Genomic DNA, 15190 nt, shown 5'->3' with positions numbered 1-15190 from the left:
ATTTTATTCTTGCAAAATATATTTTTCTACTCCTTTTCCTTGCCTGGTGACCACCCTGTGGAAATGAACACTTAAAGCCATCAGCTTTAGGATATGACCTTGGTATAGCAGAAATCTGCATTAAGGTGGAAATAGGGAATGATACATTTTGAACTTGATGCTTTCAGTTAATGTGTCTCATGAACTCTTCTCTTCAGGTGTCTTTTTCTTTTTTGGAAGACGAAGGTGTGCCTTTTTTGAGAAAAGCAGGTTCTTGGTGAAAAGCCAAGGGATGTTGCCCATGTAGAGAAGCAAGGCCAGGGTCATGCCTTAAAAAAAAAAAAAAAAAATTATAATTACCATATGATGCATAATGTGTTTGACTTAAATGAGTCAGCATGATGTCACAAGATGTCTGGTTGTACAGTACCAGTCAAAAGTACAGGCACACTGACACATTCATAGGTTTTTCTGTATTTTGGCTATTTTTTTACATTGTAGAACAATACTGAAGACACAAAATATGGAGCATAAATTGAATTATCTGGTAAACAAAAGCGTTGAGTTTTTAATATTTCAGGTTCTTCAAAGTAACCAGCGTTTACCTTAATGATATTTTGCACACTACTGACATTTTAACCAGCTTCATGAGGTAGTCACCTGGAATGCTTTTCAGTTAACGGGTATGACTTGGCAAAAGTTCATTAGTGGAATTTCTTGCGGTCTTAATGTTTTGAGATCAAATAGTAAATAATGAAATTGCAGTAAATGGCTCTATTCCACAACTGTAGTAATCCATATGTCAAAAACTGCTCAACTAAGTAAAGAGCAACAACCTCCATTACTTTGACATGAAGTGTCGTAATAAAAATAGAGAAAAGCAATTGAATGAACTAGGTGTGTCCAAACTTTTGACTGGTACTGTATGTAAAAATGCTACATGGTTAAAGATCATTAATTATATTAGAGGTAGAATCTGATTACATGTATAACCTTACAGAATTAAATATTCTAGTACATTATAGTTATCCTTTAAGCAAACTAAAACGCTTGAGCATGTTGGTGTTTTCTTGTCCAGCTTACCAATGAAGGGCCCAAGCCAGTAGACTACAGCATATTCCCAGAAGGTGTGTCCAGGACAGTTGAACGTAAGTGCATAAGCAAGTGATGGGTTTACATAAGCAGAAGTGTAGTTGTTTCCTTGGGAACACAGAAAATAAAGGATGTAAAAAGTCTACACACCCCTGTTAAAATTGCAGGGTTTTGTGATGTAAAAAAAATGAAATCAAGATAGATCATAGGAGAGATTTTTCTACCTTTAATGTGAGATAGCAACCAACAAAATACAAGTGAAAAATAAATAGCAACATTTTGGAGGGAAAAGAGGACAAAACTTACCTGGTTGTCCAGGTGTGTAATTCCTAAATTAATACTTTGTTAAAGGACCTTTTGATTGCAATACAGCACCTAGTCATTTTTGGTTTGGTGTCTACCAAGACAGCACATCTTAATTTGGCAATTTTATTTTACGTTTCTTTGCAAAAATGCTCCAGGGGGTATTTCAAATATGTGGTTTAGTGACAAACCTGGTTAGGTTGGCTCAGAGTAAGTTGTAACCCTTCTAATTATGGCGATATTGTGCTAACAGTGCAAAGCCATAGGGCTCTTCTACAATCTCAAATCAGAAGATGCTGGGACTGTATGCTGAAATTGAAAACAATGGTAAATAATTTTTGACCTGTTTTGCACTCAAAATCACTATTTTGACAAGGAGAGCAAAATTCTTGAGGTAAGTTGTACTTTAAATAATTTCTTAATGTATATTTACATGCAAAAATATCTGCAGTTTTTTTAAAAAAATACTGGCTTAGTTTGATTTCTAACAACTGTTCAACCATGCATTTTACTCTGTATTAACTTTAGACGTTTATACAAATTTGCTAAATTTAATGTCAAAATTGCACAGGCAGCTAATTTACATGGCACAAACATGGCATATTTTTGGTTGCTATATCACAAAAATCAATTTATCTCTGTGTGTGTAAAAAATCCTGGCATTCCTATTCTGGTATTCGGATCATGGTGTTGGAATTTAAATTGCTAAATTCAGCTGACTGAGCAGGATTTTACTTCATTTTATAATTAGTGTTCTCAAAGCAATCACTTTTAGGGTTCCAGGATTGTGTCTCATTTATCTGTCAACTTGATGATGAATTACGAGTCACATGAGGACATTGTTAGTGTTCTGACTAACCTGTGTAATGGAGGAGGGTGAGTAGCAGAGCGAGGATGGGAATCCGGAGCAGCTGTGACTTCTGGCGAAGGCTGAGGGCCACCAGGTGAAAAACCAGTGCACTTGTAACCTCTGTGATGGTCCCCTGTATCAGGGATACATTCAGTGATGAACTGCACTGAGTCATCATCATGACCTTGATCATATGCATGTCCGTGAGCTCCATCGCCCAGTACCACCCGGCAAAGAGCAAGGCAAGCTGGGCACCTCCGAACTGACCTGCCATGCTAAGACAAGAGGATACTGCTCCTGTCTCTTTTTGTAAAAACCCCATTAGAGTAACTGTAGGGTTTCCGGTGACTCCTTGCATGATGACTCCGTGGACAGTTAAGACAAGGAAAAGCATGGTGAGGGTAACGTCCTGCCCCAGGCCTCCAGCCCACTGACCAATCTCAGAAATGGTTTGCACTTCCAGACGACATGCTGCAAGTGCAAAAGCCGCAATAAACTCGGACAGAAAGCTCCATCGTGGCCTCCATCGTGTCACCAGACCTTTGGCAAATCCACATACTACCCCCACACTGATGAAATAACCCAGTGTTATGTTAAGGCCTGACATTACAAGGAGATTGTAGTGGTGGTTAGGTTACAGAGGAAGGAAAGAAATATGAGTATCCCATGCCTGTATTTACTCCCAGTCTGTGATAACGTGGCAAACTCACAAGCAAGTTTCTTATCAAAGATTTCCCCACCTTTGCATTTTCATACCTAGAGCCAAAAAAAAAAAACCTAACCCATTCAAGGCCATGTGGAAAATCTGTCAGTGTCCTGGAGTCACAAATGCACTGGTGTCATGCAGCAGCATGAGCTTTCAGTTAGTAGCACCTAGAACTGATAATTTAATTGCAATGTTTAGTTTTGCTGTTAGCCCTGTGATGACCTGGCGACTTGTTCAGGGTGTACCCCGCCTTTCGCCCGTAGTCAGCTGGGATAGGCTCCAGTTTGCCTGTGACCCTGTAGAAGGATAAAGCGGCTAGAGATAATGAGATGAGTTTTGCTGTTAAACAGTGAGAGAATTTGCACTTAAATGTGAGAAATTGTCTACCTATTATACAAAACAGGGCAAAAAAGGGAGACATGAGTGTTTCATCAGTAGTTTGACCTAAATGACATTGCATGCTGTGTACTGACTTTTTGTCATGCTGACATGGTGTAGACCAGATAGCTTACTTGATGTAAAAAGCAAGCAGTGTAACTTAAAAACTGTACATAATACACTACTGTTCAAAAGTTTGGGGTCACTTTGAAATGTCCTTATTTTTGAAAGAAAAGCACTGTTCTTTTCAATGAAGATCACTTTAAACTAATCAGAAATCCACTCTATACATTGCTAATGTGCTAAATGACTATTCTAGCTGCAAATGTCTGGTTTTTGGTGCAATATCTCCATAGGTGTATAGAGGCCCATTTCCAGCAACTCTCACTCCAGTGTTCTAATGGTACAATGTGTTTGCTCATTGCCTCAGAAGGCTAATGGATGATTAGAAAACCCTTGTACAATCATGTTAGCACAGCTGAAAACAGTTGAGCTCTTTAGAGAAGCTATAAAACTGACCTTCCTTTGAGCAGATTGAGTTTCTGGAGCATCACATTTGTGGGGTCGATTAAATGCTCAAATTCATTTTACAACTTATGGTGGTAAATAAAAGTGTGACTTTTCATGGAAAACACAAAATTGTCTGGGTGACCCCAAACTTTTGAACGGTATAGTGTACATTTTTAAGTCTCTCTTAAACACCATGAATAAACTAAATTTGAAAATTTGAGGAAACGAAATTTCCGAAATCAAAGACTCTGCTTGAGTATTTCTTATAACAATGCGTAGGGCACCTTTTAAATACTTCATGTTCAGTAACAAGACTGGATAAATAAAGTAAAAAATTTCAAACAGGTTGAGCTGCACACATCAGTTTCATTCCAAGATTTAATGATCTATGTGCAAAGTACTTTCAGGCCTCGTTGGCGCAGTAGGCAGCGCGTCAGTCTCATAATCTGAAGGTCGTGAGTTCGAGCCTCACACGGGGCAGAATTTTTTTTTTTTCTCTCCCCTGTGCTTCTAAATCAACACTGTGTTTACAATAAAAAGATCAGATACGGTTAAAAAATTAAATATACAATTTTTTTTACAAACATTCAGCGCTGCAAACGTTATATAGTTGATATAAAAGTTTACATGCAGCAAATGACTTGATTTATAGGGACTCCTGAATGCAGTGGCAAGTTTTACTGTGTGATGGCGCCCTCTGGTGTTCATACCGCTGTACACCAATGTGCACATCAATTCAATTGATCTTGAAATGATCAGGCAGTTGAAATTGAAATTAACGTGCTCTTATGTTGTTTTATTTTATTTTTTTTTTCAATTACAATTACATCTCCAGAAAGTACGGAAGTGTATTGGTGCCACATCAGAAAAAAAATATCAGTATCACGTAATAACCTTAAAAATGTATTGTTATAACAATATATTTTCATGTTATTACATGAAACGTTTCATGTTACAACGTTATAACTTGATAACTTTAAACTCATGTTTAAATATATGGTTTGAATGAGGTGTGTGGAAAATAAACTGGGTAATATGGGAATAAACTGGATAATATGGGGAATAAACTGGGTAATATGCCTCATTTACATTATTTAATGAGGTTCTGTTCTATTTCATGCTTGGGTTGAACTGCAATAAAGTTGGAAATATATGCACAGGTTCAAACTTCCCGGATCAATAACTCTTAAGTGAAATGTTGTTAAAACACAATAGATGCCTCTTTCCTATTGTACCAAGGTAGACAACGAGCTACAACCTGATTTTAAACTAATCGAGTCTTTCTCCGAGCTGGACAATAACACTATGTGCAGCTGGCTGTGAGAAGAATGTGCAGGGACACTTAAAAAAGTGCAAGACCGAAAAGAGATACTACAAAAATATTCAATAACTTCACCCTTGTTCACTGCAGTGTCACCAAAATCACTGCACACATCAACAGTCTCCTGTTTGTTATCCTACAGCAGGGTTTTTTTTTGGAGGGGAGAAGGGGGGAGATCTCATCTCATCTCATTATCTCTAGCCGCTTTATCCTTCTTCAGGGTCGCAGGCAAGCTGGAGCCTATCCCAGCTGACTACGGGCAAAAGGCGGGGTACACCCTGGACAAGTCGCCAGGTCATCACAGGGCTGACACATAGACACAGACAACCATTCACACTCACATTCACACCCATGGTCAATTTAGAGTCACCAGTTAACCTAACCTGCATGTCTTTGGACTGTGGGGGAAACCGGAGCACCCGGAGGAAACCCACGCAGACACGGGGAGAACATGCAAACTCCACACAGAAAGGCCCTCGCCGGCCACGGGGCTCGAACCCGGACCTTCTTGCTGTGAGGCGACAGCGCTAACCACTACACCACCATGCTGCCAGGGGGGAGATACTTTTACATAATTTGGGGGAATTTTTTTATTAGGAAAAATATTAAATTACTTTACTGTTATACACTGTAGTGTCACCAAGATCACAAACAGGCATATTCACATACTACCTCTTCTCTAGCTCTCTAGCTCGTCTGTGGGATTGGACCATATGGGCTAGCCTTCATGACCCATGCGAATCAATGAGCCTTCGACACCCATGACCCTGTCAGCGGTTCACCGGTTTTCCTTCCTAGGACCACTTTTGGTAGGTACTAACCGCTGCATACCTGGAATGCCCCACAATATGTGCCATTTTGGAGATGCTCAGACATCTAGCCATCACAAGTTGGCCCTTGTCAAAGTGGCTCAGATCCCTACGCTTGCCCATTTTTCCTGCTTCCAATACATCAACCTCAAGAACTGACTGGTCTCTTGCTGCCTAATATATCCCACCCTTTGACAGGTGCCATTGTAATGAATGTAATTCACTTTACCTGTCAGCGTTTTTAATTTTATGGCTGATCGGTGTAAGGGAGAAAAGAGGGAGGAGGAGGAGGAGGGGTGATGTCAAGGAAACATTGGGAAATACAGAGAAGTTACCATGCTTTGGAAGTAATTCAGTGTGAGGTTTAAGGAAACTTGCAAACTTGCCATTATTAGTCAAGAAATAAATCTAAGTAGAAAACATGAATGCTCTTAACTTGGGTAGCACGGTGGTGTAGTGGTTAGCACGGTCGCCTCACAGCAAGAAGGTTCTGGGTTTGCAGCTGGCGGGGGCCTTTCTGTGTGGAGTTTGCATGTTCTCCCCATGTAAGTGTGGGTTTCCTCCGGGTGCTCTGGTTTCCTTTACAGTCCAAAGACATGCAGTTAGGTTAACATGGGGTGGCCTTGGGCTGAAGTGCCTTTAAGTACTTAACCCCTGGGTGCTGTAGTGTGGCTGCCCACTGCTCTGGGTGTGTGTGCACGTGTGTTCACTGCTCCAGATGGGTTAAATGCAGAGGATGAGTCTCACTGTGCTTGAAGTGTGCATGTGACAAATAAAGGTTTCTTCTGAAAAGGCAGTTGATATGAATACAGTTGAAGTTATCTTAACCTGAAAGTGTGAGTTGAAATAGTGAGGTATTTTATGTTTGTTTGACAAGATAGTGTGAGTGTTCTTGAATGGATAACTTAATATAGTTGTTTTAACTCAAAAGGCAAGGTGGCCAAGTGGTTAGAGTGCTTGACTACCAAGCAAACGGTCCCTGGTTCAAGCCTCGCCTCGGATGGTGATCTAGGGCTCGCCTCCTGTCCACCCAGCAGTGAATGGGGCCCTGGTGGAAACACTGGGGAAGTTAAAAGGCGGCGAGGAAAGGAACTGGCCACCATGCTGACAGCCTGGACAGAGTGTGCTCTCTAACAGGCACTCCCCAACGTACGTACGAAAATGTATATGGGACACTTTGACTTCTAACTCAAAGTATCAAGCTTAAACAACAAATGATCATTAGTTAAACAACTTGTATAACCTAACTTTTTGTGTTGAAACAAAGGTTGAGTTTACTCGTGTTTTTAAGGCAGCAGGTGACCTTTCATTTCTAAGTTTAACCAACTTGAAATGTTTTACAGTGCAACATCTTTTCCATAACAAGAGATGTCTTCAGACATGGTTGTTCAAGAAATGAGAAGCTACTTACTACATCAGTTATGGTTTTTGTTACCAGCTGAAACACATTAATCACTGCAATAATTATCCAATCAAAGGCTCTTAAGTACTTGCTTATTTCAATCCAAGTGGTGATTTTTTATTTTTATTTTTGGCCAGGCGGCGTACAAGGTTAATGTGTTTTTAAGAATTAGCCTATGTTTATTAAAATTTCTTGTTCTTGTTCATGAAAGAACATACACAGCAGTTCTGTAACCCAAAGCTGAACACTAATTCTACACTGCAGTTGGAAACACTGTGGATTTTGCAATAAGGCTACTCGAATTAATAAAACATTATAGTCTCATCATCTCTAGCCGCTTTATCCTTCTACAGGGTCGCAGGAGCCTATCCCAGCTGACTACGGGCGAAAGGCGGGGTACACACTGGACAAGTCGCCAGGTCATCACAGGGCTGACACATAGACACAGACAACCATTCACACTTACGGTCAATTTAGAGTCACCAGTTAACCTAACCTGCATGTCTTTGGACTGTGGGGGAAACCAGAGCACCCGGAGGAAACCCACGCGGACACGGGGAGAACATGCAAACTCCACACAGAAGGGCCCTCGCCGGCCCCGGGGCTCGAACCCAGGACCTTCTTGCTGTGAGGCGACAGCGCTAACCACTACACCACCGTGCCGCCCTAAAACATTATAGTAATGTATATAATTTAAACCTTATTTAAAATTCAATACTACATATTTATTAGAAACATTAATTAACTGAACACACTGTAGGTTTATGGAAGAGTGTAAATACTTTCTCAGTAAATGCATAATGATTGTGTCGACTGCATGCCATTGTGTAGTTCAGGCCCAGATTGGTTTTGTTTTGATGATTAACTACTAATTGTGTAATAGCTGATTAAGTCTGTGTGTGTGTGTGTGTGTGTGTGTGTGTATTGCTTGGCACTTGTGCAGCTATAGAGAGGGGAAAGTAAGAGGAGAGGGGTGCAGGCTGCAGAGTCCCAGCCAACTCCCCCCCTCTCTGAATTAGGCAGCAGTGCTTCTTTTAGCTCCTGGGAGTCTTCTGAGCTGCTGGGAATTCATAAGCATGTGAAATTCACCGCAGCTCTCTTTCAGGATATTAACAAAGCTTGCCTTCATAAATGCTGGACCCTGGGGAATCTTCCTGAGGAATTCTGCAGAATAGCTTTGCACTTCTTTGTCACTCTGTTATTATAGGAGACTATGGATTGAAATGGTGCAATGCTCCGTGAGACAGTGTGGCGAGTTTGGATCTGTTGGATATTGATGAGTTTTGGACCTCAGTGGGGAGTTCAGAGCGCAAGTGCACATAGCTGCCACGAAGTTAAAACAGCTTTCCAACTGCGGCAGATTGGCCTTTTAAAATGGGTCCCAGAAACAGCGGCACCAGGTTGGTTTGTGTCTAAACTGAAGAATTTACATGAAGAAAAGTGCCAATGTGTGAAGAATATTTTACTTATCTTTAAGTGACAAAATCCTTCATGCACTGTGCTTCTGTGAAATCTTTGGGTGCTTTTCTTTTGCAACATATTGGATGGGATACAGATTGGCTTAAAAATTGTGAATAATTCATAAGCTTATCTAAAATATAAAGACCAATGAGTATAGGTATAATGTAGATATATCTAATACACTGCACCTGTATGCTGATATAGAATTAGGATTTATAATAAAGTGAAAACATCATGTCATTTCAAGACACCCTTATAATTCACTGCATAAACTTCTAATTCATTACTTAAATTTTGTTAACTAAGTGACAATAAAGGCCTCAATAATTTCAGTATTTTGTCAAACATTTAAAAATATATATTTTATTCAAAAACAATTGAAAGGTTTCGTCCATTTTTTAAATGTGCTAAAGCATTAAATGAACCAAAAATACAATTATTCATCCTAATAATTGTTACGATAAAAACTGCTTTTGATCCATCATTAAAAGCCGATGTAAAAATGTATTTTGTTTGTTATTTTATAAAAGATTAGATGAAATTTAGATTTTTCTCTGATTGTATTAAAATGGACTTAGTAGGTTTTGGAAATAAACCTTTCAACTGGTACCAAAATATGAGATCTGACCAAAAGGTTCTGGGATTGTTGTCACGAAAGCACCTAACACAGGTCTTGATGTTGACAGCACAACATCATGCAGCATACTGACTCACAAGAGTTATTGCTCGCTCCTGCGCCCGCATGACCTTGCTGCACTCCATTTGCTCACTATAGGAACAATCCTGGAACTTTCTGATCACACCTCATGGTTTAAAATGTCCAAATGTTAAGCAAATTGCTAGCTTATAATGTAGATTTGCACACAGCTTCTGTTTCATGAAGAAAAGACACCTGAGCTTCAAGAAGTTCACTGGTTCCTAAAGAGTTCGAAAAAGAGAAAGTTCATTTGGGGGCATTTCAGAAATGTTATATAATATCCATATGTACACTACCGTTCAAAAGTTTGGGGTCACCCAGACAATTTTGTGTTTTCCATGAAAAGTCACACTTTTATTTACCATCATAAGTTGTAAAATGGGGCGGCACGGTGGTGTAGTGGTTAGCGCTGTCGCCTCACAGCAAGAAGGTCCTGGGTTCGAGCCCCGGGGCCGGCGAGGGCCTTTCTGTGTGGAGTTTGCATGTTCTCCCCGTGTCCGTGTGGGTTTCCTCCGGGTGCTCCGGTTTCCCCCACAGTCCAAAGACATGCAGGTTAGGTTAACTGGTGACTCTAAATTGACCGTAGGTGTGAGTGTGAATGGTTGTCCGTGTCTATGTGTCAGCCCTGTGATGACCTGGCGACTTGTCCAGGGTGTACCCCGCCTTTCGCCCGTAGTCAGCTGGGATAGGCTCCAGCTTGCCTGCGACCCTGTAGAAGGATAAAGCGGCTAGAGATAATGAGATGTGATGTGAAGTTGTAAAATGAATAGAAAATATAGTCAAGACATTTTTCTGGCCATTTTGAGCATTTAATCGACCCCACAAATGTGATGCTCCAGAAACTCAATCTGCTCAAAGGAAGGTCAGTTTTATAGCTTCTTTAAAGAGCTAAACTGTTTTCAGCTGTGCTAACATGATTGTACAAGGGTTTTCTAATCATCCATTAGCCTTCTGAGGCAATGAGCAAACACATTGTACCATTAGAACACTGGAGTGAGAGTTGCTGGAAATGGGCCTCTATACACCTATGGAGATATTGCACCAAAAACCAGACATTTGCAGCTAGAATAGTCATTTACCACATTAGCAATGTATAGAGTGGATTTCTGATTAGTTTAAAGTGATCGTCATTGAAAAGAACAGTGCTTTTCTTTCAAAAATAAGGAAATTTCAAAGTGACCCCAAACTTTTGAACGGTAGTGTAAATTAAAAAATATTCACTTCCGGGCACCAAGATGATTATTTGTATTAGAAATCTCAGGCATTGGTTTTCAGATGGGCGGCACGGTGGTGTAGTGGTTAGCCTCACAGCAAGAAGGTCCTGGGTTTGAGCCCAGCGGCCGATGAGGGCCTTTTGTGTGGAGCTTGCATGCTCTCCCCTTGTCCGTATGGGTTTTCTCCAGGTGCTCCGGTTTCCCCCAAAGGCATGCATATGAGGTTAATTGGTGGCTCTAAATTGACAGAAGGTGTGAATGGTTGTCTGTGTCTCTGTGTCAGCCCTGTGATGACCTGGCAACTTGTCCAGGGTGTACCCCGCCTTTCGCCCATAGTTAGCTGGGATAGGCTCCAGCTTGCCTGTGACCCTGTAGAACAGGATAAGTGGCTACAGATGATGGATGGATGGTTTTCAGATTAATACTGCTTTACAATCATGGAAATGATACATTTACTCTGTCTTTCAGTCTGTTGTTTATTTGCCTGTGTACAAGCCTGTCTGTTTGCCTCTCTTGCTCTATGTCTGTCAATTTGACTATCCAGTATGTATTGTATCTATACACTTGTCTACTTCTCTTTATGTCCATAAATCAGTCTATCCCTTTGTCTTATTTCATGTCTGTCTATCTATATCTATCCATCTATTTGTCTGTATTGGTCTACATAAAACTATTTTAAAGTTAAATCTATAACTGTAAAATATTTTTTTTTCAGTTTGTCTTTCTGTTTTAAATACCTACAAGAGAGTATTTTCCTTTCAGTAGAACTACTTTAGGAAGATAAGAAAACATAACTTAATAAGGATATTTTAATGAGTGTGCTCTATAGAGACCTACTGTACTTATAAGTCAATGTGCTGCATTACGGCTATAGTGCAAACGGAATAAATAAATAAATACATTTACCAAATTTGGCAACTAAATTTGTTCATGGAAAAATAGTTTATAATAATAATAATTTATTAGAGATATAATAACTAGAAAAGGTTTAATTTCAACATTCCCTTTTATTAAATAACTTTAATCATGATGTTTATGTGTGTTTTTGTTTTACAAGTTTAAATTAAGAGTCGGCTTGTACACGTGAGAGAGAGAGAGAGAGATTAGAGCATGTGAAAGGTCAGGGAGGATGCAGTGATCCTAGTCAGCTGTTGTAATGTGTGGTTTACTTGGCTGTATCAGATTCTCCACATAGGACAGAGTAAGGACATTAGACAGGCAGGTACTGTCCCGAATGTAAGGTTTAGTTCTTTTCTTTAGTTTATGATTTTTTTTTAAATATCAACAATTACTAGCAATATATTGCTCTAGTATTCATATATTACCGTATACTGAAATAACACATTTGGACATTCATTAAACATTGCTTTTAATGAAAATTTGATAATTCATTAAAGCTAATCTTGTCATCTGATTCTCTGAAATTATCTTAATAAAATCCAGCATTTCTTTACGTGTTTAAATTCTGTTTATTCTAAATGCACAGTGAGCACTTGAGTGTTATTGTCTTTGCTCAAGACCCAGTAGTGGTTTTAAGGAAGTTCTGGGATTTAAACTCACAGCATTCGAGTGATCCTCAGTCATGTCCAGAATAATAGCTTATAATGAAATTCTGAGTTGACTTTTATTCAAACTTCTTTCAATAACATGTTGGATTATTTACAATGCTGTTTGACTACCTGCTGCTAGCGGTGCAGTGGAATTTAGCCCTCACTGAGTCTCTGCCTAAAGAGAGGTTTAGCTGGACTACCAGCTTTTGATAGTGAGTGCTTTCATACCTTACTACAGGTTATAAAGTCCACACAGTGTTATTAAGTCTTAATTTTAGTACTGAGTAAGGTTTTATATATTTCCTCTATAGATGCAGAGCTCCAAATCTGCAAACACCAGGGTCCTACCTGCTGCACGCGCAAAATGGAGGAGAGCTACTATGCTGCTGCACGCAGAGACACACTGCAGAATATTCTGTCCTACAGCCTCGAGCTAAAGTACCTCATCATTGGCCATGCTGCTGCCGTCCAGGGTGAGATTTTATCTTTGATGAGCAACATGAATACCGTGTCATATTTCACACCACAACCTGCACTGTCAGAAATAGGGGTAGAGTAGGAGTCCATTTCTGTCCCCCAAGGTACCGTACAACCCCCTAGAGCTCATTATTGGATCTCAAGGTAACTATGTGTATATTTTTAGGGCCCAAAAGGTACATACATGTTCCCAAGCAGTATATAAAGGGTACAAATAAGTACATTAGAGAATACTGCTCCAGTTACAAGCTGATGTACTTCTAAAGGAACAATAATGTATTTCATTTTCTGAGAGTTTGGAAACTGGAAAAAAAAAGTGTCTAAGCAAGTGAAAATATTTTTAATATAGTCAAAATTATCTATTATTTCCTATAATAAGTTTACAATAAAACAAATATATGATTATTCATTCTATTTCTAGACAGAAATATTCTTGTTCTATCGGCAGATAATTTTTTCCTATTTTAAGCATTTATTTCCAGAAAGAAGCAGAATTATCTGCCAATAGAATAAGACAACTGAAAGCTTTAAATGAGTAAAAACATTTAAAAACAGGAAGAATAACATTATATTTCATTACTACTACTACCACTACTACTACTACTACTACTACTACTAGATAAACATGCCCATATTCAATATATTTTCCTCTTTCTATAGGTTTAAAAAAAAAACCAGGAACCACTGTAGGTGAAGCTTAACATATTAAACATCTCTAACTTCACAGAATGATAAAACTTCTTACCTGGTTACCTGATATCTTAAACGATATTAGATGCAGTGATGCACAAGCGGCAAAGCACATCTTAGCCAATGCTTTTGTTTTTGCAAATATGGTGAACCTGAAATTGCACTTGTGTGCTTATGTCTGAGTTAAAAACTTAAAACTGTGTTAACATTATCTTTACCCAGCAAAGCAAAACAATAAAAAATCCACCCAACTTCTTCACTATGTTGCTGTGATTTTGCCACATGCTGAAATGACTTATCTGCCACACACGTTTATCGAATGATGTATCTGGCACACACATTCATTTTCAGTAAATTAAATTTTAAGTTTTGTTTATATTTTGGGAAATTGAATCAATTCAGTTTATTAGAAAACATTACTATGAAAAAATAACTGCAGGAGAAGGTGGGGTGGTCAGAAATCCTTTGGAAATGGGAGGGGTTGGGATTAAAAGCACTGCTAGTGGGCAGCATGGTGGTGCAGTGGTTAGCACTGTTGGCTTACAGCAAGAAGGTTCTGGGTTCAAGCCTAATACCAATGTGGGCCTTGCTGTGTGGAGTTTGCATGTTCTCCTTGTGTCTGTGTGGGTTTCCTGTGGGTGCTCCGGTTTCCCCCACAGTCCAAAGACATTCAGTTAGGTTAACATGGGGTGGCCTTGGGTTGAAGTGCCCTTGAGCAAGGTACCTGACCCCTGACTGCTCTCCGGGTGCTGTAGTGTGGCTGCCCACTGCGCTGTGTGTGTGTGTGTGTGTGTGTGTGTGTGTTCACTGCTTCAGATGGGTTAAATGCAGAGGATGAATTTCACTGTGCTTGAAGTGTGCATGTGACAAATAAAGGTTTCTTCTTCTTCTTTCTCTTAAAGTCTACGAATATACAGTGGTGCTTGAAAGTTTGTGAACCCCTTAGAATTTTCTATATTTCTGCATAAATATGACCTAAAACATCATCAGATTTTCACACAAGTCCTTGAAGTTGATAAAGAGAACACAGTTAAACAAATGAGACAAAAATATTATACTTGGTCATTTATTTATTGAGGAAAATGATCCAATATTACATATCTGTGAGTGGCAAAAGTATGTGAACCTTTGCTTTCAGTATCTGGTGTGACCCCCTTGTGCAGCAATAACTGCAACTAAACGTTTGCGGTAACTGTTGATCAGTCCTGCACACCGGCTTGGAAGAATTTTAGCCCATTCCTCCATACAGAACAGCTTCAACTCTGGGATGTTGGTGGGTTTCCTCACATGAACTGCTCACTTCAGGTCCTCCCACAACATTTCCATTGGATTAAGGTCAGGACTTTGACTTGGCCATTCCAAAACATTAACTTTATCCCTCTTTAACCATTCTTTGGTAGAATGACTTGTGTGCTTAGGGTTGTTGTCTTGCTGCATGGTCCACCTTCTCTTGAGATTCACTTCATGGACAGATATCATGACATTTTCCTTTAGAATTTGCTGGTATAATTCAGAATTCATTGTTCCATCAATGATGGCAAGTCGTCCTGGCCCAGATGCAGTAAAACAGGCCCAAACCATGATACTACCACCACCATGTTTCACAGATGGGATAAGGTTCTGATGCTGGAATGCAGTGCTTTCCTTTCTCCAAACATAACGCTTCTCATTTAAACCAAAAAGTTCTATTTCGGTCTCATCCGTCCACAAAACATTTTTCCAATAACCTTCTGGCTTGTCCACGTGATCTT

The 15190-nt window shown here is 39.5% G+C and overlaps 2 protein-coding genes and 1 non-coding gene across 3 annotated transcripts in view; 2 read left to right on the top strand and 1 right to left on the bottom strand.

Annotated features, from left to right (window-relative positions):
• Nucleotides 1–177: 177 nt before the first annotated feature.
• Nucleotides 178–2840, bottom strand: aqp12 (aquaporin 12). Its single transcript, XM_060940506.1, has 3 exons — nucleotides 2234–2840; nucleotides 1063–1179; nucleotides 178–308 (listed from the first exon to the last, which is right to left on the bottom strand). The coding sequence occupies exons 1-3, from the start codon at nucleotides 2829–2831 to the stop codon at nucleotides 178–180; spliced, it is 846 nt and encodes a 281-aa protein (XP_060796489.1). The 5' UTR covers nucleotides 2832–2840.
• A 1385-nt stretch (nucleotides 2841–4225) lies between these two features.
• trnam-cau (transfer RNA methionine (anticodon CAU)) lies at nucleotides 4226–4298 on the top strand. Its single transcript has one exon. It is a non-coding gene; the product is annotated as a tRNA-Met (tRNA).
• Nucleotides 4299–8581: 4283 nt separating this feature from the next.
• Nucleotides 8582–15190, top strand: part of gpc5b (glypican 5b) — a 132920-nt gene continuing 126311 nt past the window's right edge. The window contains exons 1-2 of the mRNA XM_060940505.1: nucleotides 8582–8750; nucleotides 12584–12745. Coding sequence (XP_060796488.1) covers nucleotides 8582–8750; nucleotides 12584–12745 — 331 coding nt within the window. The remainder of the gene's footprint in view (nucleotides 8751–12583; nucleotides 12746–15190) is intronic.

Source organism: Neoarius graeffei, chromosome 15 (assembly GCF_027579695.1).
Source record: "Neoarius graeffei isolate fNeoGra1 chromosome 15, fNeoGra1.pri, whole genome shotgun sequence".
Classification (NCBI taxonomy): Eukaryota; Metazoa; Chordata; class Actinopteri; order Siluriformes; family Ariidae; genus Neoarius; species Neoarius graeffei.
The sequence above is the reverse complement of the archived record's forward strand: the minus strand, read 5'-3'. Positions and strand labels throughout refer to the sequence as shown.